At 29.3% G+C, this 17,028-nt stretch overlaps 2 protein-coding genes across 7 annotated transcripts in view; one reads left to right on the forward strand and one right to left on the reverse strand.

Annotated features, from left to right (window-relative positions):
* The first annotated feature begins 66 nt into the window (after positions 1–66).
* Positions 67–3,000, forward strand: LOC127065476 (DNA-directed RNA polymerase I subunit RPA43). Its single transcript, XM_050997872.1, has 4 exons — positions 67–378; positions 445–587; positions 671–866; positions 984–3,000. Exons 1-4 carry the CDS (start codon positions 188–190, stop codon positions 2,137–2,139), a joined length of 1,686 nt encoding a protein of 561 aa, XP_050853829.1. The 5' UTR covers positions 67–187; the 3' UTR covers positions 2,140–3,000.
* A 32-nt stretch (positions 3,001–3,032) lies between these two features.
* The window catches only part of LOC127065459 (aryl hydrocarbon receptor nuclear translocator-like protein 1), a 49,678-nt gene continuing 35,682 nt past the window's right edge, over positions 3,033–17,028 (reverse strand). For 4 of the 6 annotated variants that reach the window (XM_050997824.1, XM_050997821.1, XM_050997825.1 and 1 more), the window contains 11 exons: positions 16,019–16,256; positions 10,324–10,416; positions 9,488–9,605; positions 8,280–8,462; positions 6,717–6,963; positions 6,315–6,453; positions 6,111–6,229; positions 5,890–5,972; positions 5,621–5,781; positions 5,374–5,542; positions 3,033–4,881 (listed from right to left, as the gene is read on the reverse strand). In XM_050997824.1, the coding sequence (XP_050853781.1) occupies positions 4,697–4,881; positions 5,374–5,542; positions 5,621–5,781; positions 5,890–5,972; positions 6,111–6,229; positions 6,315–6,453; positions 6,717–6,963; positions 8,280–8,462; positions 9,488–9,605; positions 10,324–10,416; positions 16,019–16,256 (1,735 nt within the window). In that variant the 3' untranslated portion in view covers positions 3,033–4,696. Of the gene's footprint in view, positions 4,882–5,336; positions 5,543–5,620; positions 5,782–5,889; positions 5,973–6,110; positions 6,230–6,314; positions 6,454–6,716; positions 6,964–8,279; positions 8,463–9,487; positions 9,606–10,323; positions 10,417–16,018; positions 16,257–17,028 lie in introns of all 6 variants that reach the window. The other 2 variants (XM_050997822.1, XM_050997823.1) reach the window with 2 other exon arrangements.

Consider the following 17,028-nt stretch of genomic DNA (forward strand, 5'->3'; position numbering starts at 1 on the left):
ATGGTTTGCACTTTATAGTTTGCAACTTCGTGAAAGTTGTCGTTTGTGCATCGTGTAAGTTCGTGTAAGTTCGTGAAAGTTCGATTATTTAGACTTAACCTTATCGACTTAGATTAACAACGCATAACCTATTTCTCAAGCTTATTGAGTGATCTCTGCATGCATTCGAGTATATATTATAAATAAAATGAAGTTTAGGCCATACACAGGAATAACTTGGTCTCTGTTAGAGTTAGCAGGTCTTTTAGAAGATGAAGATTCGCATGTCCATTTCGAACGTATGAAAAAGCATCTTGGATTGCATCCGTTTCATATGAATGATCTTAGTGCAGCATTGAATGAAATATTAAGTTCTGGATTGAATGCATATGATTCAGAGTACGTATATCAATAATATAATAAATAAACGCTAATAAGTATGTCATTGTATAATTTTTTTTACAGATTACAAGGCTTCCTTTTAGCTTATAAAAACCCAAAATTACTTACTCCACTTGGAGATATATTTTACGATTCATGTTTTATTCATATTGATATTGAAGCAGATTTTTATGTATTCAGACCACAAATTGGTCATTTATTGAAAGGTAATATATACAATCAAACATGTATTTGATTATTAAGATTATTTTATGATCTTTTTCTATCGATATATAACATTTTTGTTTAGGCGTCGTTCATAAAAAAGGTGCTAATTATATTGGTGTACTTATGCACAAAGCTTTTAATGTTTCTATTCCCAAACCAGAGAATGTAGAAAATTGGCCAGGCGATATGGTAAATATCGGACAAGAAGTTAGATTTGAAGTTACAAATTTAGATTTTACTAGTAGATTACCATTTATTCGAGGGATATTAAACGAAGTGTAAGTAAATTATAGATTTTTTTTTTTCTCTTATAAAGTAAAAAGAAATTATATTCAATTATAAATTCAAAAAGTATGTATTATATTTTTTTGGTTTAATTTTTTTTGTTTACATAGCGACTATCTACAAGGTTGTAAAGTACCTGCACGTGTTTCTTCTAATGGAACATTTTATGAAATAAATGGAAGCGATGAATCTGATAATTCAAATGTAGAAGTACATCAGTCTACTAAAAAAAAGAAAAAGTTGAAAAAAACAAAGAAAAAAGTGTCTTCAGAAGAACACTTAACGAAGAAAAAGGGTTTGGATAATCAAGATACAGAAGACGAAGAAAATAAAAAACTTAATAACAAAAGTTTGACAAAATCTGGAGAATCGAATAATGAAGCGGAAGATGATGAACATTTAAATATTTCTAACGACGATCTAAGTTACTTAAACGGTGATGAAACATCTGTAAAAAAGAAGAAGAAACATGAAAAGAGTTTAAAAAGGAAATTTAAAGAGATATTGGAACCAGAGTATGATTACAATAACGTTACAATTAAAGTAGAAAGAGATACGTCTACTACTGATACCGAAACTGAATCGAAAAAACACCTAAAGAAATCTAAGAAACATTCTAAAAAATTGAAGTATTCTACCGATGCTAATGGCAGTATAGATAATGAAGTACAAGAAGATGTGCGATTAGAAAGTGGAAAACATTCCGAAAATGAATTCAAAACACCAATTAAGTTAGAGAAATTATCAAAATCAAATAGCATTAAAGAAGAATCTACAAGTCATAAAAGCAAATCTCCTAAGAAACGAATAAAAAGATCTCTAACAGATTTTGAATCTAAATTTGGTTATGTTGAAATTAAAGTAGAAGATTGTAGCGAGACAGAATATTCGCAACTATACGATAAAGAACAAAAAGTCAAGATTAAAACAGAAAAATCTATGGTTAATAATGAAATTAATAATGAGAACTCTCTAAGTGAATCAACAAAGAAACATAAAAGAAAACGTGCAAAAACTTTAGAAGTAGAACAAGACTATGAAAATGTAACAATTAAAAAAGAGAAATTAGATGACTATTCATCAGATTACACGTCACCAAGTAAAAAATCTTCAAAGAATAAATATAGCAATGATCATAATACCAATGATGAATATGACACACATCATGAGATTAGCATTAAAAAATCACATAAAAAATCTAAAGTAAAGGAAAATTTAGAGTCAGAACCTCAAGAAACAAAAATCAAAACAGAAAATGTACGATAAAGAATGAATTTAATGATCGAATATTCTGTTTCAATGGAACAAACTTGGAAGGTAATAAAACATTTTCCAAAAGATGTTTTAATAGTGAAATTAATGAAAAAAAAATGTAAAAACTTTTAAGAACTACGAATTAAACAATTCTATAATAGAAGAAAATAATAATTATGCATCTCCCAAAAAATGTTTCAAAGAAATCCAAAGAAATAAATATCGAGTTTGTATCCGATGAGGTAAAAACTAAAACTGGAAGATCATTGTCCATTGAAAAAATATGTATATAAACATGAATTTATAGATAATATTACAGTATCTACATAGCAATATAATTGCACCTTTTTAATAAAAAAATCCATATCTTGTACATTCGTATCGATATCATATATAAATTTACATATATACAATCTATATACGTGTATATAATTTTATGAAACAATTATACAGATAAATTACTATTGTCTTAAAACGTTAATTGATAGGTCTCTTTAATAACTAATATTATATTTCTATCAGAGATGAAATTTGCATCATCAATGCTCTACATATGGTGTAAAATCGTATTGTATTATATTAAATCATATGTATTTTATTATAGATTCAATATATATATATATATATATATATATATATATATATATATATATTTAATTTAATGAAAAACTTTATATAAATTTTGATATAATAATATCAAAAAATATTTTTAAAGTAATATATTATTTTTCCTTCCTTTTTTTCTATCATTTCGATTAGAAATAATAATGCTCCTTCATTTAATACAAGGTAAACAAATATAATAAAGAGGTAGTAACAAAAAAGATCATAATTCTATTAAAACTTACTATCCATTTTTTGAATCGTTTATTCGATCTATAGTTAAAAAATAATTTCAGAAAGTACTCTATTTTCTTCTCTCTCTCTCTCTCTCTCTCTCTCTCTCTCTCTCTCTCTCTATTTGAGTTTGTATTAAAGACTTAAGATAAATTATCTTTATGAGATATTAATGTCAAAGGGATAGGATAATTTTAATTGTAGATAAGCAAACTGTCGTATACTGGATTTTTTATCTTAAATAGTTTCTTCTAATTTTTTTTCTTTTTTTTTACTTTGTCCTTTTTTTTTTTTTTAATCTAATAACTCTTAAACTTACAAATATTTACTTGCACATAAAGCATTTTTACAGAGCAAAAGAATCAGTTTTCACAGCCTTCATCCTCACTCTTCGACGTATATTATAAATTTAATTACCATGTAAGAGAGAATAAATTAAATTAGTACAATGAGAGTATTCAATAATACAATAATCGTATTACAGTATATAATTTTTATCCTTCAAATCAGACTTGAAAGTTCTCTGTTTACTTTTTATTAAATTTTCAAGGAGTATCTTGATTATGATTATTTATATAAAAAAAAAGAAAATAATAATAAAAATAATAAATTAATCACATGCAAAAATATAATCCATCGAAGAGTAAGATACATTTTAATATTTCATATTTCATTGAAATTAATGAAATATAAATTATTCGTAATGTACGAGAGTATTATTTGTAAAATGAAATTATGTGTCTAACACAAAATGGATATGTTCAAAATTGTCGAATATTTCAAACTGGATGATTTTCGATCATGTAATCACATCAATTACAAATACTTACATAACACATATTGAAAAATTAACATTAGTTTGTAGGAGTTCATCATTAAGAATCCATACGTTGCACAACATTAACATCCGTGATACTCTAAACACCATAGTTGTCTCCATGACAGTAAAAGACATCTTCAAGTCAATGCTGAAATCCTTAAATATTAATTAGGTACACTTAGCATCACGATACAATAGATTACAGATCCTTTTATATTATTTACAAATATAACGTTATTATTCTTAGCAAAATTGAAAAACACTGACAAATTTTTTTGTTTGTTTGTTTGTTTGTTTTTTCTTTTTTTTTTTTTTTTTTAATCATCACCAACACTATCCCTCATAGTATGTTTTTGAGGATGTCATATCAGTGTTATATAAATTATTTCAAAAACTAAATTTGGCAAACATAAAATATTGTCATACACACAAAATGATACTTTTCTTTCTATGTAGATTTTACTTGTTTTAAGCACATAAAATGTCAAAATATTCTATCGTGTTATCGCATTTCTTTTGTTGTTGTTGTATAACAATAAATGCTAAGAAATATTCATAACACGTGGAAAATGAATTGTCGATAGTGACACACCTTGAGCGATGTCACATAGAATCCACTGATTTACGTTCCACGCAGCACCACTTTAGCACCAGTATAACTCTGCACATTTTGTATTTTAAGAATAAGTGCTTTCAAGTTTTTCTTAACACCAGTGTACCATTTAATCGGAATACTTGAAAGATTCGTTAAAAAATTTATATATGTGTGTGTGTGTGTGTGTGTGTTTAAAAAATGTTTTTGTCAAAGTATCGGAAGGGAATTATAGTACACTTTTTCACTAATGATTCTTATATATAAATATGTTCAAATTTTAATGTACTTAATGTGTGAAACCACTAATGCAATCCACACTATGGTAATGGCCAAGGTAATCCGGTGAAATCAACAGGGCCACCCAAGCCAGCATCAGCTTCCAGAAGACTCATGATCACAGCCATTGCTGCCTCATCATTTCCATCGGAGGGCACAGGATTTGGGGACTCATTAATAACAGTCCCACCGATCATTTCCATCATATCCTCGTCTGGTAACGGTCCTAAAAGGAGGTATATGTAACGTTGCGCGTGATATTTCACTATTTATACCCAAGGAGAATAATTTGATCGGAACCGTGCATTTTACTATAATCATCTCCATTTATAAAGATAAGTCAGACTAAAAAGAACAAAAAAAAAGTGAACCAAACAAGAAGATTTCGATGTCTGTTAAAGATTACTTAGAAGAAGAAAAAAAAAAAGAAAAGAAATCAGATAGCAATGTCTTTGGAAAAGATATACGAAAAATGAACATTGTTCATGAACATGCATATATATGCGATTCTACTTTATACATATATTTCCATGATCATGTACATAAATCATTATATCTACAAGCCGATTGTATACACTCTGTGTATTTTTATAAACTACTCTCTCTTTCTCTCTATCTCCCTTTCTGATCTACATATTTCTATTCTTCTCTTCTGATAAATCCGGCATTCGCACTACACACCAATAAACGACTCCTTAGAGACAGTAATAGCTATGACCTTGGTCGTTCGCGATGCTGTTGAGTTGAACGTTGTTGGCTACATGGTTGTACGTGGACGTTGGGTTGCTACTGCTGTTATCAGCACTTATTCCTACTTGCGAGACCTCGTGAATTCTTTCTGGCGAAGCCGTGGTCGTAATCTGCGACTTAGGTCGGAAAGATGATCCCTAATATCAATATTGGTATAGACAGTTTACTCCTAACACACGTATATCCATTTCAAATTTTATCAAAAATATATTTACCTCGGTATTCAACAATGCAGATTCCACAACCGGACCTGGACTACTTCCTGATGATGAATCTTCACCGCGTCTTTGAAGATCCAAAACATTCTCTGCTATTTGACGTCCAATTTTACTGACCTCTACGTGACTCGAGATAAGTCTTTCCAAACCGCCATTACCTAAAATTCAATAAGATTGATTGATTGATTTATTTATTTTTCCTTTTTTCTTTTCTTCTTCGTTGTCAAGAGACTACGCATTATATCTTGTCGGCACGTAATACATACTTTGAGCGAAGTATTCATAATTCTCATGTACACTAGAATTTTCGGATTTATTCGTACTATTTCCAGTTTGTCGAATGTCACAACTGAAAAACAAAAAATGATATAATAAATAAAATAACATGTTTAAGAGATTGTGAGAAAGGTTTAAGAGATGTTGAATTTATCAGAAAGATAGGAAAAAGCAATAGAGAAAAAAGATAATGTTACAAGATTAGACTCACTAGACGGTCGAGTTCTTGGCTATCAAATATTCGATATCTTTGGTCCATGGATTCTTGAAGGATTTCCATTCAGACTGTAGCCTGACAAAATTCGAACCCTTATTTCTAAACCTATATACCTAAAAAGCAAAAAAGAAAAGAAAGAAAACAAACAAACGATTTTATCTTCAATAAAAGATAGATTATCATAAAAAAAATATTTACTTGGGTTGTAACACGTTCAGAAGATTGCAATGCAGCTTTGTGTGATTCTGCGAGGTGTGGTATATCATCGTGATGATAATATTCATACATACTAGTACCCAAAAGTTCCTGAGGAAGAAAACCAAGTACCAGTGTGGCTCTAAAGGCATAAGAACAAAATTTTATATTATTATTTTCTTTACCACAGAAGAGAGAAAAAGAGAAAGAGAGAGATAGAGATAGAGAGAGAGTGAGAAAAAGAGAGTGAGAGAGAGAAAAAAGAGAGAAAGAAAAAGAGAGACTTCATTAACATTTGCGGTCTTTCAATGGACGCCAAAGCTATCTCTTCTTCTTCTTCTTCTTCTTCTTCATCGTCATCGTCATAGCCGTTCTATTGCAAAAGAGTAGCTAATTCTAAATGACCTTTGATCCACGAACAAGAATTTCCCGTCCATTGCGTGTCTCGAGATGAACTCTATAGTTCGAAGACGTGGTCTTCTCGGCGAGGTTGACGACGTTGGAAGTGCAGTTTGAATTCGACCGACTGCGACCAAACACGACAAATTGCAAGCTTCACCATCGGCTTCTCCCTCTTGTTCTTCCAAACCGATCTTCGCTGGTGCCCAAGACTTCAGATATCCGGTACATTGGATCACGCAGTATTTCCAATCTATTTGTATCAGAGAAATGAATAGCATAATGATTAAATGATTATTCGATTATAATTATATAATAAAAAGAAATTTTAAATAACGTATATATGTGTTTTTATTCTGTGTCCTTAAAAAATTATGTATGTATGTGTGTAAGAGAGAGAGAGAGAGAGAGAGATAGATTCTTAAAAATTAAAAAACGAAACTATAACACGAGTGTATAATATAATAAGAAGATATATATATATATATATGTATAATTATATTTAAAAATATTGATATATCTAAACATAAAAAAGAAAAGAAGAAAAAAGATGTCATAACTTATAAAAATATAAAATTCTTTATGTTTAAAGAATGAATTGCTCAAGATATATACATATGTACGTACATATATATATATATACATACATAAATACATGCATACAATACCAATAACACAGAGATAGATACATAAATAGATAGAAGAGAGTTATATGAACCTACAACATTTCTTACCATGTTATTATGGGGTTTGAAAAAAAAAAAGAACGTTATTCCCGGGATTCGAGATAGCAATAACGATATTTCAAGAGATGTTACACGGGAGAACGAGCCAGCATTCGACGTCCTTTCACCGATCATCAAGATTTTTCACCTTCGACAAAGAACTCTATGTTGCCTGAATCCGTCTCTCTCTTTCTATATCTCTATCTCTATCGCTCTATCTCTCTTTGGACGAGAGAAAGAAACACGAATTCCTTTCGTAATACATATGTTTCTAAAGCTAACCAATCGTTTTGTACGTGTGTGTATGTGTGATCTCCATTTTTGATTACAAATATTACATTTTTATATAAATATACTTTGTACGCGTATCAAAATATTATAAACAACTTCACAAATTTATTTTGACAAAATTATATGATAAATCATAATGTGGTTTATCGTAAAACAATTATCGACAATAGAAGCCAAAGATTTTTTGAATTAAACTTTTCTATAATTGGATACATTGAGCAATGACGTAAATCAGATCTTCGGATCTTACATCATCCCTTCTGGACTTGTGTATTTGAAGCTTCTGTTTCAATGTCAATGAATTTGTTTAATTAAATGTATAATAATTAAAACGGATGAAGAATTTTTGATAAAGGTTTGATCAAAAGTTTGAATTTCGATGGATGTATTTATTTATAAAAATTGGAAGGGTCACTGATTACTATAAAACAAATTTCATTCTTGTATTCCATATAGTTTGGTCAAAATAAATTTTTTAGATTGTTTCCTTTAATACGATACATCCTATTTATTATCATTTCCTTTTAATTGATAAAAATATCGATTAACTAACCAACATTTTGTTGTTTTTTTCGTCTGTGACAGCCAGTAGTTGTATCAGCTTCCTCTTTGACTTGTAATTCGCCACATCTGACTCCTTCGACCTTACGTTTCATTCGACAAAAGAAAGATCTTCTTGCACCAGGACAAAGTCGGGACACTCCTTGAGGAACGTCAGTTTTCACTGGTAGCATAGCTAAAACAAAAGGAAGAAAAAAAAATATATAAGATAAGATACTCATTAATATTCGTTTATCGTCACTCGACGATCCATTAAATTAATAATTTTACTTGTTAAACTGTTGTACTTTGAAATATATTACTTCATATAGTATGTATTTATTTAAATAGGACCTACCATTAGTTACAATTAGGTTTGCATAGAATATATGAAATTTGTTTGATAAGTGATTATATTCGAATACGTTAAAGTGTAATCTAAGAAAATGTTTAATTAATCGATGATCTTGATGAATACTTTGTATCGTTATCATTATTATTATCATATCACGTTACGATCTGTTTGCACATAATAGATTATTTTCAAATTGATATACAATAGATGTACAATAGGATATAATTAATTTCGATTAGATTTCTATAGAATATATCATTTTCTTTCTTAAATGATTATACTTAAACACGTTAATATTTGTAGGGACATGAGTAATTAGAGATAACCGATGATCTTTATGGACACTTTGTATCATCATCATCATCATCGTCGTCGTCGTCGTCATCATCATCATCATCACCATCTTCGTCATCATCGTAGTCATCATGATCATGATCATTCTCGTTTAGTCTATCTTCCTTATTGAATGCACGAATCCTTTCGTAATCGACGGTTTATCTCTCCTAACACCGATTCGCAAAGATGTTTATCGGCAAACGGACTTGGAAGCAAATGTTGCAGGACGACTGACATTTCATCGGGTGAATGTGGAAGAAAATCGTAGTTAGTAATCTGCGTTATCCTGATCGACGCGCGTAAGCTAGTCAGGTGAATGTCGAAAGGTGCTATAATTAATGGATTCGTGGGTCGAATGTCAAACATGGACGATTAACGACAGAAAATTCTTTCGGCGAATCTTAATCAATATGATCCTCTCTACATCAAAATAATTTTTATTTTCTAATCAATCAGACAAGTTTTCATTATTATTCATTCTTAATTGTTAAATCTTGTGTATGTGTATGTGTGGTATACATTGTACTTACTTTTAGCATCGATCAGTCGTTCTCGCGGACTTAGATCCGACGAGGATAATTGCTCCTTTACTTTTGCTACGTCCTTCGGATGAAGTATGTCGAACCAACTCTGACCCAAAAGATCGCCCTAAACAATTTTTTTCATCGTTTTATCAAATTTATCATACGTTCTCTCTTCATTTTAAGTGTTTAAGGGTTTTTGATTTTTAGATAATCTTGGCATATACAGAGTGGCATAGAAATCAGGAAAGTTGTATTCATTTCATATATATATATATATGCACATATTAAATATAGCAAGAGAAAATCGATATATCGACGATAAGATAATTGTACAAAAATTAATTTATAATAATTAGGACCACTTATATATTTAATATGTCATATGGTTAATTTTGTTTAAATTAAATTACTAAGATAAAATCGATATATCGATGATATCAAAATAATAAAAAATAAAAAGAAAATGGTTACGTAATGTTGGATCAATCTTATATATACGTATATATTGTATAACATACACACGTGTATATAAACTTGACAGACATATATATATATATACATATATATACGTATATAATAATATCATCGATCTCCTTTTTTTTTTTACATTCAATTGCAAACAAATATCGTAATATCAATGACAAAGTAAATATATATATATATATATATATATATATATATATATATATAATAATTCAATAAAAATCATTATCTAACATTGGTATTGTCTAACAAGCTCATTACAATAGAATATATATATATATTCGAATGCCATTTAAATCATAAGTTTAGCCCTCTGTAACTTCAAACTTGAGTTTATGTCTCACATAATGATTTGGTACCTGAGAGTAATTGAGAGTTTGTGATACCGACTCGGATACGTAGAGAATTCTTCCACGATCGCAACCCACGACGAAGACGAAGCCTTCCGCGGCCTGAAACAGGAGGAATTGACCGTTACGTCACACGAAAACAAGCATTTAATTGATATTACATAACGTGCAACCGAGCCAACAGTTTTAACAATGTTTCTTCTTCTGCTAAGTTACTATCGTCGTCCTTGTTTTAAGAAAACTATTTTAAAAGGATCGACGAGACATATTACATTTAAAAAACAAAAAAACTATCTATATTTACATTTTACAATTCGATATATTACGAATTACGTATAAAAAAATTTTTAGAGTATTAAATATGATGTAAATTTTAATTTTAAAAATACTTTATATATATAAAGTAAAATGTATAAACTTATTATACGAAAAATCAACTAGGCATAATCACGAAAATTTAAAAAGAAAGCATGCAGATAAAAGTCTATATGTATCAACCAAATATGTATATATTTATAAGGATAGTCGGTTTTAAGTACGTAAAAGCTCATTAACGTTAACGAATGTATAGTTGCTTGATGATATATGGTTAATATGTATACAATATGGATGTGTGTGTGTGTGTGTGTGTGTGTGTGTATATATATATATGCATGCTTGGAGGATGATTACGCAATATAAGATTACTTAAGCCACGTATACCTGTCGAGTAAATTAACGATATTCAATCTCATTTAATTTCATATTGGCATGTCCCATTAAATCAATGTCACTAAATAGAATCATCAAAAATATTCCATGCATTGATTCATTTAAACAATTAATTGATGCTAAATCATTCATGAGAACTAGTTCTTGTAATAGATGTAGTATCTAATGATAACAATAATAAATAATAATAAATAATAATAATTGTCTCTCATAATTAATGGATTAAAAAAGACAATGAAACGACCAGAACACAGGAGGAACGGAAAAAATGAAGAAAAAAAAAAAGAGAACAGAAAAGAAAGAAATAAAAAGAAAAAGAAAAAGAAAAAAATAAATAAAAATGCAAGACATCGTCTAAGAACATTGTGGAAAACATATTTACTTATGTAAATACATACACAATGTATATGTATATATATATATATTCTCGGCCATTTAAATTCATCCTACGACGTAATAGTTTTCAAATAGATAAATGTCGCTGATTCATTGAAATCGTTCATACTATTACCGTCATTGCCATTGTCGAATGATCAATGAGTATTATCCTTTGTAAAAGAGGATTATCGAGATAATAACAATAGTATTACGATTGAATCTTTCGAGAGAAATCGAAAGATCTTTATAATCATTAATATATTTAATAATATAGTATATATAATATTTTTATTGATTATTTTGGAAAAGTAATTAAAAGTAATATAGTATGTTTTTCATCCTTGAATTTTAATATCTATTATATATCTTTTATGATGTTATTTATTATTTTAATAAAGTGATTATAAGTATTTTTTAATTTAAAATTTAATTAGAAATACCTTAGCTTTATATATATACACACATACATACATATACATTTTCTCTCATTTATGTTACAATAATATATATATATATATATATATATATATATATATATATATATATATTGTGATATAGATAATAAAATAGCTGTCAAATATGATCGAAAGAAATACGATAACTTCGATATAACGTTTAGCCGAAAACCGGATATATAATATCATATCGACGTGGTACTAAAGAAATACGAGGCAATACACAATGAAACTTTATGCCGCAATTATAAACTCATGTAGTCACGACGATAACGTTGAAGTCTGGTATTTTGGGCGTGGTCGTTTTTACACCAAAGGATATATATATATATATATATTTACTTTATAGTAGTATAGTCACATAGAGGAGAGAGAGAGAGAGAGAGAGAGAGAAAGAGAGAGAGAGAGAGAGAGAGAGAGAGAGAGAGAGAGAGAGAGAGAGAGAGAGAGAGAGAGAGAGAGAGAATGAATGCTAACAAAAGTCACAATAGTAGATAAAACTTAGTGATGTATGTATGTATGTATGTATGTATGTATGTATGTATGTATGTATTAACATAGTTACATATATATACATGTATACATATATACATGCATGCACAGGACAATGAGAAATGCATGGAACTGGGCTATAACAACCACCGTTGCAAACTCTCGGCTTTGCTTCAGCTGCGTAACGGAATCTGGAGTGAATCGAAACTATGGGGAAATAGAAATTGTGTCCCTTACACGAATGAGATATTCGATTATCGTTCGTGCTTATTATCATGATTAAAAGATGTCACCAATCTTAGATCTAATTCATTGCGTAAGCTTCCTTTTTCTTATATTTTTTTTCCTAAATTTTATAAATTGTCAACACGATAATTGACAGGGCCTTTATATCTATCGAGTTTATTAAATAATAATTCATTTGATAAAATATATATATATATATATATGTATATATGATAGAGATAAGCTTATAGAATGGAACATTGAATTCAATACAACGGAAAAGGGATGTCGTGTATGTGTGTACGTATGTGTAAATGTCTGTATAAACATTATTAGATTATATTCCAACATTAACCAATTAGACATATACGTAATCCCATAATAATTCGAAGACATGCAACATAACGTAATCATAGGTAAAATATTAGCATGGTAGTGGACTTATCAATCATTACGAAAGATCGTTAAATTGTATTTATTTCATACGTGTGAAAGTCTACCCTAATATATTACACTATACTATACTATACTATACTATACTATACTATACTATACTATACCATATAATATACTATAGTATTCTCTTTTGGTTTGTTCGAGAATCTCGTTAATTGGTTCGGAATCAAAAGGCGTAGGTGAGTGACTTAAGTATGTAAGTATATTGCATGGGTACTATTAAGACGCAGAGAGAGAGAGAGAGAGAGAGAGAGAGAAACAGAGAGAAAGAGAAAGAAGTGTGTTACCCGGTAGATACCATAAATCTATGTACTCGGGTGTACCAACCCTTCCTTTCCCTTCTCTTCCCTTCCCTTTCGCTGGCACGAGACTTCGGATCGATGAAAAATCTGTAGCACGCGGGAGAAAGGTTACCCACGGATTTTACCTCGGATCGATCTCGACTCTGTCGAGGGAGACAGAGATAGAGAAACAGACAGAAACGGAGAGGGAGAGAGAAAGAGGGAGAGAGAGAGAGAGAGAGAGAGAGAGATTGCAAAAGCTACGAACGAAAGCCAATGGTTGTAAAAAGTTCTACGAGAAAGTTTAGAAACTCTTATTATTGATCCTTTTTTTTCTTAGCGTTTTAAAAATTCTATAGATAATACGTTTGTTTCGATTAGGTATTAGATAATTAAGCTCGACGTAATGAAATCGTTCAATCAATATAATGACTGTTAAAAAGTTTTACGACAAAGTTTGGAAATTGTTTTAAAATCGATCTCTTTTTCTTTTTCTTCGTGTCTCTAAAATTTTATAGATAATACGTTTGTTTCGATTAAGTATCAGATAATTAAGCTCAACGCAATGAAATCGTTCGATCGATAAAATGACTATTAAATTTTATGAGGAAGTTTGGACATTATTTTATTATCGATCTTTTCCTTTTCTTCGTGTTTTAGAAATTCTATAGATAATATGTTTTTTTCGATCAGGTATTGGATAATTAAGATCAACGCAATGAAATCGTTCGATCAATAAAATGACTATTAAAAAGTTTTACGAAAAAGTTTGGAAATTATTTTATTATCGATATCTCTTCTTTTTCTTCGTGTTTTTTAAATTCTTATAAGATAATACTTTTGTTTTGATTGGGTATCAGATAATTAAACTCAACGTAATGAAATCGTTCGGTCAATGTAATTGTTATTAAAATCTTTATGAGAAGATACAAAAATTATTTAATTATCCATCTTTTTTTTTTTTTCTTCATGCTTGTAAAGTTCTATAGATGATGCGTTTGTTTTAATTAGATACTAGATTAATTAAGCTCAACGTAACAATATTGTTTCGTTTTAAAATCTTTGGATGACGTTTAGAAATTTTTATTAATGATACTTTTTTCTTTCCATATCTCTAAGATTCCATGTATAATTAACCACAAGTTTGTTTAGATTAGCTATTACATAACTAACCTTAATATAAGAAAATTATTCGATCATGTTGCTTCCTTTATGAATCATTGAAAAATGTATAACGTATGAAAACACATTAGAATGTTATTTTTTTATACTATTATCTTTTTTTTCAAAATTAAAATTAAAAATGATAGGTGGGATATGAGTTAAAAGGTATTGCATGTTAGAATGTTTTTTCTATGATCGAGATAAAAAAAATTATAGACGATATGGATTAGAAAGTGTTACATATTGCTATCTTTTATATTATTATTATTATTATTATTATTATTATAATTATTATTAATATATTTTCTTTCTTTGTTTTTAAAATATTGAGATAAAGGATCATAGATGATACCGATTAAGAGAAGTAGTTACATATTAAGATCATGTTTCTTATTGTTCTTTTTTTTTATTCTTAAGATGAAGATAAAAAATTATAAACGATGTAAGTTAAAAGGTGTTAGAGAATAACAACTAGAGAGCATCTACTAGAGAGACAGAGACAACGTAATACTCTCATGTACTCGTAATATAGGTATTTAAAATTACGTAACCGCTTGGAAGTTACCAGGAAGTCTTATTCCGTGTTTGTAACTATATACACAACTTCTCTAACTCTCTCTCTATCCCTCTCTCTCTCTCTCTCTCTCTCTCTCTCTTTCTCTCCCTCTCTCTTTCTCTTTAACTAAATCATGCGTATGTGTATGTATATAGAATAATAGATGAATGGTTTACGTATCGTTCTATTAGAATCCCGCGAAATACGATCTTCATAGAACATTAATTCTACTCGTATTTTATAATAATAAGATGAACATCTAAAAGTTTTTTTCTTTCTCTTTCTCTCTCTCTCTCTTTCTCTCTCTCTATCTCTTTCTTTCTTTCTTTTATTCACTTCGTTAAGAGATACCCGACATATTTGTTATCCACTACGAAGGAAATCAATGATCATTATATTCCTTATACAGATCCTTAAGCATTTAAGAGTTCGTGAGAATTTGATCTTTTGCGTTTTTATTAGGAGACCCATAAAATACTTTCACCGTATGTTTAAAATCAAGCAGTTTTATATTTATCTTATAAATGTTTAATGCGGTATATATATCGTTGATTATTTTTAAAAATACATTTATATATTTATCAAACTAGAGAATATATAAAGGATGTCCATCTCTCTCTCTCTCTCTCTCTCTTCAAATTTCATTTTTATTCGATTTCAATCCAGTAAATGCACCATTTTATTCATTTAATCAATTTTTAACAAAGTTGGCTTATTAATAATCGTACTGCGACCAACGTATCCAACAATGAACTCGTTATTGCTATTAGATTTCATATTTTTTTTATAATTATCTTTTCTTTTATAATAATATTTTAATAACAATTTTTTTTCTTATTTCTATTCATGTTATTTTACTCATCACTGGTTGAAGTTTGATCTTTTAAATCTGGAACATCCTCTATATACTTACATACATACATACATATATATATATGTATGTATATGTATGCATGCATGCATGTATGTATGTATATATATCTTACTTGAAGTATGAGGGTTTTGAGTTCTTGATCGCTGAGAAAGGCCGGCTTGTAATGACCCTCCGTATATGAGGTAACAGCTCCCAGTATAGTTTTTAAATGTTGAACAGCCATTCGTAGAACAGTCAACTTGTCTAGTTTCCTGGACATCGCGTGACACATCGGCACCATTGCTGAGAGTTCCGTGATGTACGTGTTCATCTTATCTCTCCTTCGTTTTTCTATTTCGCTGTGATTCTGCCTGAAAAAGTACACGTGACACTGCGTTAATCGAATTTTAATCCACACGATACGATACCTGATCATTCCGATACAATTAAATAATCGTATTAATATTCCTATCATTGCTAATATTTCATTATTAATTATTCGCCGTTTAATAAAATAACAAATTCATTTTATGTCATCGATCGATCCTTTGTTTCTTTTTTTAATCAAACTGCATTTCTAATCTTCGACGTTAATCCGACAATTGATAAATGATGAAACTGTGCGTGTTAAGTGATTAATAAATGATATAATTCTAAGAATACACGCATCTCAGATTTGAATTTGAATCCGGGTTAAAACACTTGAAATATAATAATAAAATAAATTATAATCCATCTGAGTAACTCGAAAAGCTTCGTTAAATTAATTATTTATTATATCAAATGAACAAACATTTTCACGATCTATCTTTCAATCTATCGGACATTTTTTTTCCTCTATATAAATATTACTCGATCTAAGTTATATTAAATAGAACGAAAACAAAATTCTATCGTCGATTATCTGTCCATAATGATTTTCTTTTTTTTTTTTGCTCGAACAACCATGATTCTTTTAAGAAAATGATACTGCCTAAATTATTTTTGAATACTTTGACCCATTCGTGCGAATTCGAATGCAACTCTCGTTCGCATTGACTAGGCCAATCCACGAAGAACGTTGGTGTTCAGAGTTATGTCAGCCGATTCAACAAGCCATGAACGAAGCTTTTGAAAGACCGTGAACCGCTGATTTGCTAGCCA

The sequence above is a fragment of the Vespula vulgaris genome, chromosome 8 (assembly GCF_905475345.1).
Source record: "Vespula vulgaris chromosome 8, iyVesVulg1.1, whole genome shotgun sequence".
In the NCBI taxonomy this organism is placed as follows: domain Eukaryota; kingdom Metazoa; phylum Arthropoda; class Insecta; order Hymenoptera; family Vespidae; genus Vespula; species Vespula vulgaris.